This window comes from Eumetopias jubatus, unplaced genomic scaffold (genome assembly GCF_037043125.1).
Source record: "Eumetopias jubatus isolate StellerSeaLion01/CBP00866 unplaced genomic scaffold, mEumJub1_p1.0 scaffold_6, whole genome shotgun sequence".
NCBI lineage: Eukaryota > Metazoa > Chordata > Mammalia > Carnivora > Otariidae > Eumetopias > Eumetopias jubatus.
The window spans coordinates 29,873,577-29,884,435 of NW_028274812.1; the positions used below are offsets into that span (position 1 = coordinate 29,873,577).

At 43.1% G+C, this 10,859-nt stretch overlaps 1 protein-coding gene across 3 annotated transcripts in view; it reads left to right on the forward strand.

Annotated features, from left to right (window-relative positions):
* Positions 1–1,600, forward strand: part of HBS1L (HBS1 like translational GTPase) — an 85,650-nt gene extending 84,050 nt beyond the window's left edge. For all 3 annotated transcript variants that reach the window (XM_028125317.2, XM_028125318.2, XM_088023869.1), the window contains one exon: positions 936–1,600. In XM_028125317.2, coding sequence (XP_027981118.1) covers positions 936–947 — 12 coding nt within the window. In that variant the 3' untranslated portion in view covers positions 948–1,600. The remainder of the gene's footprint in view (positions 1–935) is intronic.
* The last annotated feature ends 9,259 nt before the right edge of the window (positions 1,601–10,859 follow it).

The following is a 10,859-nucleotide window of genomic DNA, read 5'->3' on the forward strand; positions in this document are numbered from 1 at the left end:
TTGGTTTTAGAACTTTTCATAGTGAGACTTCTGAACGGTCCTCGCCACGAAAAATGTTTCTCAGAATTAAAGTAAGTTCGTTGAAAAATAGGTTTGTAAGTAAGCAATCCTTACATTATGCGAACACAGTCTTTAAGAGTCAAAGGAATTGGGGGAGGTGATTCCATTTACTAGAAGAGCCCACATTACTTTTTTTTTTTTTTTTTAATAACTGGTTCTCCATGCATTTGAAATGATCCACTCAGAAAGTTCAACTAATGTTTCTGAAAAGGACCTGTTGTATAATGTAAGGTGCAGTTGAGTTTTGGCGAAAATAGCCAGAGGCAAACCAGCAAACTTCAGTAATTTAAATGTTCTTCCACATAATCACTATTAATATCAATCTTAGAAATATTCTATTTTTAATGAATACTTCATATGATTGTTTTCTGCATACAAATTATTCAATTCATTTAATGGGATGTCTACTTTGAACGTAGAGCTTTATGTTGCATCAAAATTCAGTTATGCATGCATCCTGCCAAAAGGCTGTGGTGCTCAGCTGCCTACTGATTCCTAGCAGCACAAGTACATTTCTCCTTCAGTTCATTTGCCTTTAAAAACAGGGTAATAGAACCTACCTCCCACAGTTGTGAAGTGAAAGGCTCTCACAAAGCACTTGGCACAGTAATTGGCATTCTGTGGTTGTTACCTAATGTACAGTCTGCCAAGGCATTCTTTCTGAAAGAGCATTCTAGAAATAAGATACAGTTTCTTGTGGAAAATAATGGAGAGATTGTACTAAATCTCAGAAATAGCATGACTGGGGAAGGGGAAAAGTAGCAGGAAAAAAAAGTTTCATCTTGATATAATGATTATATTGCTGCCATTTTCCTTTTGTTTTTTTTAAAATGTGACTTTAAATTATAGCACCTTTTCTTTTTTTTCTTTTACAGATAAAAGAATGATGAGCCAGAATTTCTACCATGTTTCCAAACGCAATGAAATAGCTAACCTCTGTTTTTAAAGAATCCAGTTGTTCAGTTAAAGGAACAATGTGCAATTGGTTATTTTTTTAAATGAGAGAGAAACTTAAAATGATATAATCAGCTGCAAAGAAGTATTAATCATCACCCCTGCAAAAATTTCAAGTTGCCAAATGGCAAAGAAAGGCTAATATTACACTTTCACTTAAAAAACCGGCTTTCCCTTTGAAATGTTAGTGAATGGATTGACTTTGCTGAGGTTTATGGAAACTATCAGAAATATGTATTAGAAGACATTCAGTCATCATGAAATAAACTCTACTTCCAGCCAAACCACAAAATGTTTACAGTGTTCAACTCTACTGCACACATTTTAAGGAAAAGTAACTAAATTGGGTTGTTGAGGCAGTTAATATTCAACCTGAGCAATTTTTTTTTTTTTTTTTTAGTTAACTAAGAAAAGATTTCCTGAAGGTTATAGGAAAGGTATTTTGTGTTGAGCATAAGAATATTCTTCCTCCAGCAAATGAACTTTTGAAAGCTTAATTTGGAATTAGTGGAAACTGTCCGTTTGGTAACCAAGATATTATTTAAGGTGTAAAGCCAGCTAATAAAATGCCTTAGTTTGAGCATAATAGCGGCCTGTGTTTTGTTTCTTAGATTCTGTTTATGAGGTTCTCTACCACCATTGCTAAGAATGACTTGGGGATTTTATGGGATCTGTTTCACCTAAGTTTCTCGGTTCTTTCACATGAATTCTTGTTTTGTTTTGTTTTTCCCCTAGTAGCAGATCAAATTTCACCTCCTCCATTTCTTTTTTTTTTTAAGATTTTTTATTTATTTATTTGACAGAGAGACAGCGAGAGCAGGAACACAAGCAGGGGGAATGGGAGAGGGAGAAGCAGGCTTCCTGCGGAGCAGGGAGCCCGATGTGGGGCTTGATCCCAGGACCCTGGCATCATGACCTAAGCCGAGGGCAGACGCTTAACAACTGAGCCATCCAGGCGCCCCCATCTCCTCCATTTCTAATCATAATTTTATTTCTCTTATTCTCTTATTTATTTATTTAGAGGAGGGGAAGGGCAGAGGGAGAGGGAATCTTAAGCAGACTCCATAGCCAGCATGGAGCCCAGCACAGGGCTCAATCTCATCAGCCTGAGACGATAACCTGAGTTGAAGTCAAGAGTCGGACGTTTAACCGACTGAGCCACTCAGGCACTCCTCCTGTTACATATGGAATGACTTCATCTTGCATACCTTATAGACTGCAAGTCCCCTGTGAGTAAAAGTCATGTTTTTCTTTGAAGTTTCAACAGCAAACTCCAAGGTATACTTAGTTAACAGGTATTTGTTGAGCTGCCTCCTGAGTACAAGTTGCTTTAGAGTAGAATTCGTGCTCAGCTGAGTCTGGGACTCTGATCTGATAGACTGTATGATAAGCTTTTTTTGTTGGGGAATGGTGTGATTTGTATGTTGATGACTTACCATATACAACAGCATTTCTTTTATTATTCTGTGGAACAATATATATCCATATGCTAAAACACACAGAGCGTAAATGTGCTGCTTGGTGAATGATCACCAAATGGACACACCCATATAATACATTTCTTTACTGAAAAGTATTTGAGTAGTTGTTACTTAAGAGTAAACTTGCTAAGGTAAGAAAGTGTTATATTTATGTATTATGTTAATCAGGAATTTAACCGGTAAGTCTGACAAAACTTGAAGTAACTTAAGCAAAAAAAAGACTAGCAGTAGACTTGCTTTGACTCTGCCTAGATTGAGCAGCTCACAGTGTGAGCAAAGACTCATCTATACTTTGCCTTCCCCGGTGTTGGTTTTGCCCCTCAGACTCCATACAGAACCCCCTGCAGTTCCACACCTAGATCTTCAGAGCCTTCATCAAGGGTCAAGGGCAGGTTTAAAGAACATGTGTTTTCCAGAAGTTTTAGAAACATCTTATTGACTATAATTGAGTTTAATTTCTTTGCTTGGGGCATCCTTGTAGTTGAGTGTGAAGTGAATCGCCCACAGCACATAGCTGAGATTGCTGGGAAGGAAATTCAGGGTGTTTTTAGGAAGGGGAAATGGATTGAGACCTGGTAGGGCTGGGGGCAAGAACAAGAAACCTCCATCGTGTATACAAGGTCATGATAGAATTAACTTTAAATAAGAATAGGGCCCCCTGGGTGGCTCAGTCGTTAAGCAGCTGCCTTCGGCTCAGGTCATGATCCCAGGGTCCTGGGATCGAGCCCCGCATCGAGCCCCGCATCGGGCTCCCTGCTCTGCGGGAAGCCTGCTTCTCCCTCTCCCACTCCCCCTGCTTGTGTTCCCTCTCTTGCTGTCTCTCTCTCTCTGTCAAATAAATAAATAAAATTAAAAAATATATATATAGCATAAAACAAATGGTAGTAGCAGTAGTAGAAATGAGTTTATTTCTTCCTTAAATTGTGATAAAGTGCAGTCTTTTTATTTACATTATGTTTACAACTGGTTGTTGCTGAAGGGGGTGGTGACATTAAGGGGACCACCTGTGAGACAGGTGTGCTGGCAGTAGGAAAGATTGGGGCTAAGGGACAAGACATACCGCAGGCATGCCCAAGGTTGGCTTTGGTGGAAGTCCTCCCCTTGAATCTTCTACCCGTACTAATAATAGTACCTCCATTTGGGGTTACTTTGCTGCCCATACTTACGTGTTTCTTCTTCCTATGTGTGGTTTTACTGTTTGTTCACACGAGTGGCTCTGTTCTCTGATTTCAAGTCTTTGTAAGTCTCTACTGCTCAGTTGCCTCTAGAGTAACTGGGCTTAGAAAACATAGATCCATGTTTTTTCTTGTTGGTGTTTTTTTCCACATGTTCATTATTTATGACAGTATTTGGGCCCCTCTGTGATCTTTTTATTTTATAGTGTAACAAGATTTTTCAAAAAAAATACTAGTAGCTTTTAAAAAATGATGTTAAAATACAAAATTATTTGAATGTCCCTAGCACATTCCTGATCTATAGGAGTTCATCAAGATTATACAGCTGAAACACACACACACACACACACACACACACACCCCTTTCAAAAGAAGACCCAATAAAAATTACTGGGTCGTCACTTTCTAGTTTTCCTCTAAAATATCCACAGAGATATATTAATGGAAAAACATTTCTTCCTTCCTCAACATGAGCTTGCCATGTTCTTAGGCACAGAAGGGAGCTTCATTGGGCTGACAGCCCAGCGCAGGGTGGGGGTGGGTTCTCAGTACCATAAACTACGAAGGACAATTAACGATATGAAAGCATCCAGCAAGAATGTGCCCTAAGGACAACGCAGAAGAGTCTAGATGAGGAGGGAGAGCCATTAGTGAAGTGAAATTTTACTTCTATAAAAAATTCTCTTGAGTCAAAGTAATTCAGCCTGTAAGTCACAGTCTCCCTCCTGCCCATTTAGAAATTAGTGGGGGAAGAGGGGAGGCAGGTTTTGCTTTGGCAAAATCATCCAAGAGGGCAGCTTTTAAAGACCTCCAAACTAGCAACATTTAAAATCCCACCAAGAGTGAGAACCATTCTTAAGAAGCCACCCGCCTCCAGGAAGAAGAGGCACACGAATGAGAAGCTTCGCAGTAGGACCAGAGCTCACACAAGCCAGCAGCGTCCCCCTGACATGAGGGATGGGTCCAAGTGGCAAGGTGAGCCCAATGGTAACCCTTGTTTGAGCTGTTGAAAGCCCTTCTGTATCAGAGGTCTTAGAAGAAGTAGAATGGCTGAATAATTTACAGTCTGGTTCTTTGAAAATGCAAACGCTATTCAAGATTTTAGAAAACACTGAGGATGAGAAGAGGCACATAACTGCATGATAAGGATTAATTGGAACAGGAGGTGAAGCGTGAGGCTCAGCTCTTGTGTACCAGTTTTTCCTTGCTTTCCCAGGGAACCCCTGGGCTCTGCTCGCAGTCACAGAGGATGGGTTACTGTGTGCTTTCAGAGGACCCTGTTCCTCTCCCTGGACCACTTTCAGGCCTGCAATTTCACATTTATTTGTACAATTCACTATTTTCTCCTACTGAAATGTAGGCTCCATGAGGAAGGAGACCTTTTGTGTTTATTATTTCATTATTGGTATTAGTCTCTAGCACATACGATTGTTCAATGAATGAAAAAATTAATGCTGGTGGTACCGATATGAATGATTTTAATTTCCTGATGCCTGCATTGTCCGAAAATTACCAGTTTTTATTTCTATTCTAATGCTGTGTGTGCAGGGGCTGTTTATATAGTGACGGAAAAAGAAAACTTAGGGAAGCAAACTTTAGCACTGCTTCTGTCTCTCCTCTTGTCTGTGAAACTACAGCCCCACTTTGCAATCTTTCTTGAGCTGGGGCAAGCCTTGTGAGCCTCGGGATTCAGATGTGCTTGCATTTCAGAATCGAGGCAAGAAATCAACTGGCTGCCAGGGATTCTAGCAGCACCCATGTGGACTGTGAGATGACCAAGGGAACTTGATGCATTCTTGCTCACCGACACCGGGCTTACATAGAATTCTTCTAAAGATGACTATGAAACATGGTAACAGGCCTATGGAAAAATTGGAAGTACACGTAGGGTTCTGAGCACGTGGAGGCAAAAACCTTTCCTGTGCACTGTAGGTAACAGAAGTTTTCTTTAACTGCGCATGGTATCTGTGAGATGTAGGAGATTGGCTGGGTTGAGAAGACAATCAGGATAGGTTAGATGAGATGGCACGGGAACCCAAATCATAATAGCAGCATCCAAATGCTCACCGAAGCCTGTAAAAATAGATACTAATTGCAGACAGTGAATTGATGATCTGGAAGTTGTCCTTGGACTCCACTCCTAGAGTACAGATAGATGAAGATGATAAACAGACTCCAAGATTGCACATGAAGAGAGTATAACGTTTTTATGCGAAACATTACAAAGGGGTTACAATGACATTTTTTCTGTTAAAGCTTTTACATTCTAAGATTAAAACAAATCTTGGGAACAAAACAAAGTTCCCAAAAAAGTCATCTTCAAAGAAACAAAAAGTGAACCCCAGTCTTTTCTGCAGCACTAAATTTTATTTTCTTTATTATTTATAGATTTTATTTACTCATTTATCCGGGGAGGGGGGCGGAGTGGCAGGCAGAGGGAGAAGCAGACTTCCCGCTGAGCAAGGAGTCCGATGCGGGACTCGCTCCCAGGACCCTGGGATCATGACCTGAGCTGAAGGCAGATGCTCACTGACTGAGCCACCCAGGCTTCCCTGCAACACTGAATTTTAAAAGACACAGGGACGCAGGAGCTAAATATATAAAACTTTAAGTAAGAGGGATTGCAACCCATGAATTCATTATTCAGCTGTGTGTTGTTCACAGGTGAGGGTAAGATGTCCTTGTGGGAGAGGGGTAAGGAAGTGGGGAGGCAGGATGTAAAATGCTCAGATCATGGAAGTAGTTCAAAACTTTAAGATTAGGGAAGTCATGGTAGAATATTCTGCAGCAAGCATATGTCGGTGCCCATCATTTGTGGATGTCATCAAAGACCACCAGGGCACATATTTCTATTGATGCTTGCTGCAGCAAGAGAGACCACACACCACAGAGGACTAGGTGCTCAGTAAGATGGTGTAAGGAGAGCTTGTTAAAGGATTTGGCATGTGGAGGGAAGTAATTTTGAGGAGGGCTCAAGTGAGCAAGGGTTTCTTCCGGATTGGGTGCTGTCAGGGAGTAATTCTGCAGCTTGGGGGACCCACGTTTATCTAAGAGGTAGGGGCAGTGGAACAAGGCAGAGCGGTGGCAGTCACCCAAGTTAGCCACAAGAGGGGGTAGTTTCATCATTTTTAAGGTTTACGCAGTACTTGGGTTTTCGTTCAGGTGTGATTATAGGATCCCACTTCATCGGGATCACGGAGCGCGACCTGGTCTGATGTCAGAGACTTAGGAATTGTTAATGTTTGATAGAAGAACACCATGGCCTGCCTGTGAGGGCCAGGCCAGCTTCTAGCTCTCCGAAGCAACTTTTTCTCACACAGAAATCACTTAAATAGGTAGAAATAATAGTGTAAAACAACATAAATAGGTCAATTAAATTATACCTATATGTGGGGACACAAAATAGCTTGTGGCCTTCCTAATATCGATTCGGCACCCCATTAACTGGGTTTAATTTGTGATTGTCAGAGCAATGTTCTCCTGTTGGAGAAGGTACATGCCTTCACTGCCAGGCTTCTGCTTTCCTCCACACTGGTCACATGATCCGATATTATAGTGGACAGATGGGCTCATTGAAAGGCTGCAGGACCAGGAGGGTGGAGAAGGACAAAGGGTCAGATAGGAGATAGTCTGCTGGTCAAGGTTCTTGTGGAGACAGAAGGGAGGTGGGGTCCTGAAGAGGTATTCCCTCTGCCTGGAATTACCCACTCCTTGTCTGCCTGGTAACTTCCCCATCCTTCCTTATCCATCTCCCAAGTTCCATCCTCTGATTCCTTCAGTGAACTTGGGCGGAGCTCTCCATTCCCTTTCTTGGGTTTCTGCTGAGTGTAGTGCACACCCCTGGGGTGCCCACAGGCTACTACACTGGGCTTGTTTAGCGCGCTGTCTCCCTGAGTTGAAGGTGACTTCTCCTGGCATCAAGTGCCTCTATGTTTGGCTGTGGCTTCTGGCATATGGCAGGTGCTCACGTGACACACACCCTGTGCTTCCTGGTACCGCAGCCCCCTGGGTAGTTCAGAGCTCCAAAAACACATGAGAGCTCTCTAAATCAGCGAATGCCTACCCTTTCCAAAAGGAATAATTTTTGTCAATGAGGTGAAAACACCCTATCATCTTCCAAAATATTCCAGAACTATTAGTTCTTCAGAATATGAGTATGCTCCGTTTATCATGTTTATAATTTTTGTCAGTTGAGCTTACAGTCTTTTTTTTTTAAAGATTTTATTTATTTATTCATGAGCGACAGAGGTGGGGGGAGAGAGAGAGAGAGAGAGAAGCAGAGGGAGAAGCAGGCTCCCAAGAAGCAGGGAGCCCGATTGCGGGACTCGATCCCAGGACCCTGGGATCATGACCTGAGCCGAAGGCAGACGCTTAACCATCTGAGCCACCCAGGCACCCAGTTGAGCTTACAGTCTTGAGTCCTCAACTCTCACTCCGTAGGACCTGGCACTAATCCATCCACTGGGGTGTATGTGTGGTGGGGGTAGAGGTGGTTGCTGCTAATGGAAACACACTTGAATGCTACTCCAGGGGCATGACAAGAATAGATCAGCGCTCAGCGGAACACGCCCTAGAGAGCAGGTGGACCGGTCCAGAGAACTCATCCAGAGGTACAGTGAGGCAGGTGGAACCACAAGGGAGTAGGGTCTCTATTCTGAGGCCTGGATATAGGATTTTATGTCTCCTTAAGGGAAACAAGGCAAGAGATGACTGGTCCCATGTTTCGAGGGAAGGGCATGAAGGCAGGTTAGGGCTCAAGTCAAAGTGAGGCTGGATGCTACGTCCTCAGGAAGTGTCTCCCACTTCAACTGAGCTCTGGTTCCAGAGTCAGATCTGTGGTTGACCTGCATGCGGGGGTCAATGGTTGCAGTATGGACAGAAAAGGCCTGGTAGGACAGAGGGAGAAGGAAGGTGAAGGGCCATTGCATTACGCCAAAATGGACCAGGTCAAGCTTGAATGGCAAGTGGCACAAAGATGCAACTATGACTAATACCCATGTCAGCTCAGAGGCTGGGCCTATTTCTATGTGGGGAAGTTTTGAGAAGCATGAAGCACTTTTTAGAAGTACTGGGTCCAGTTTCTCACACTACTCTGCTATTATGAGGCAGAGAACTCCACTGCCATGTTGTCCTTAGAAAGTCCCTTTCTTTAAAAAGCTCTCCCTTAGGGACTCCTCTACTTGGAATCTTTTGGATTATTATGAACTGTACAAAAAGACAAAGAAATCTGATTAATCAACCCGCATTAGTCTCAGTTGCTTCTGTCACATTAATCAGATTTTCTTTCTCAATAGCTTGGGTGAGAGAAATCTCAGCAAAGTGGGTGAGGGAAAGAGAGGGTGATGCTTATCTTTGAGCATGGGTGCTTGGGATAAGAGTGGGCTTCTGGGAGATTCAGAAGGAGCAAAGAAGACACTAGAAGCTGAGAGTGAGAGAACCAGGGACACAAGCTAGGGAAAGTCTGTCTGGGCTGGATATTTCCCCGAGGTCTCTCTGCTCTAGGTGGCCCGCTACTTTGTCCTGTGGGGCCAGGGCTGGGGTCTGCAAACTGTATTGCTCACATCTCTTGTCGGTGGGCTTTCTGCCAATGGGAGGCACTAGGAAGAGCCTGGGGAGGTGGGGGGAGATGCTACCTTCTGTTTCCAGTCCCTATCAGCATCTCTGCAGCCACAGCGGATAGCTCCTCCTGCAGCAGCCCCCCACCCCTTCCCCGCCCTGCCAGTAGCAGCAACCCCACAGGCCCGCCGGAGCTGCTGTTACCCACCGCTCCTTTGTATGCCCGCCCCGTCTCAGACATGGCGGCCTCTCTTCCCTGTTATTAGACGTTACTGTTGCCTGGGTCCCTCAGCTGGACCCGCCCCTCTCTCAGCCTTCTAACCCAATTTTGCCATTTCCTCGTATTAGACTTTGAAACATGCATTGTTTCTGTGTTCTGGAACAGACCCTTGGCTGTGTGCAGTGTTGTATTTGTCCATGTATGTATCTTTTTATTTATGTGTAACCAGGTATTTAACAGAAGCACATCCAAATGACCCCAAATCACTAGCACAAGAGAAAGGAAAAAGAAAAGTCACCTGGAAAAGGAAAGGTTAAGAAATTTAGGCTGAGAAAAAAAATTTTCGTCTTTAAACTTCTTCCCTGCTTCTTACTGGGTAGGGAGAAGGAGCCTCAAGAATTTGGCCCCGTTAAATAAAATGAGTTCTAATGCCAAAGTTTCTGCAGAGGCTTTGAGCTGCAAAGGAGAAAAGACCAGGGGGGTTGGTCCTTTGTTCAGCAGGCCATTGTAGGTCAGTTTTAGATTTTCAGAGAGGCCTGAAGCTTCATTGCTCAGGGAACAGAGAGTCTCTTGCTTTGCATTGGCAATCTGCAAGAATTTTGGAGATTCTTTAGAGAGACACCAATTAAGGAGGGAGCAGGGAGGGCCTGAGGACGTGGGCAACCAGCAAATGTCCCAGATGACCAATGAATTTAGAATATCGGTATCTCACATTTGACTAAATTTTAACTACAAAAGTTACATATTGATATAGGGTCACCATACAGTATTCAAGAAATTTAAAACCACATGGAGTAAAAAGAGGAAGAAACCCTTGTTTCCCCCCTTCCATCCCCCTCAAGCAGGCATCCAAGGAGATCCTATTGTGTATATTACCCACTAGCTTTCTTTTGCACTTAACAGTACATCCTTCCAATGGCTAAATAACATTCCTTATTCTGGGTGTCACGACTCATTATAATAATTGTCAGATGGTATGCATTTCTCTTGTTTCCAATTTTGAAAATACCATAAAAAAACGATGCCTTGTGACTTACCTACTTGCACTGGAGCAAGAAATCCAGTGGGAGAGATTCTGAGAAGAGGAATTACTAGCCTCAACGTGGGCACATTTAAAATGCTGACACGGTCAGACTGCCCTAAGCAGGGTTCTGTGAAGCCTCCTGTCAGGGGAGTAGGAGAGCACCTGCTTTTCCACAACTGCACACAGAGCGGAGAGTAGAGATCTTTTAAAATGTTTTCTAGTTTGACTGGGGAATCAGGGCACCTCTTTGTATTTCACGTTCCCTTGATTAACAATGAGGCGGAGTACCTCTCACGCCTTCATTAGCCAATTGCATCTCTTTTGCTATGAATTGCTTTTTTTATAGCCTTTGCTTATTTTTTTTTTCAATTGGATTGTCCATTTCCCTT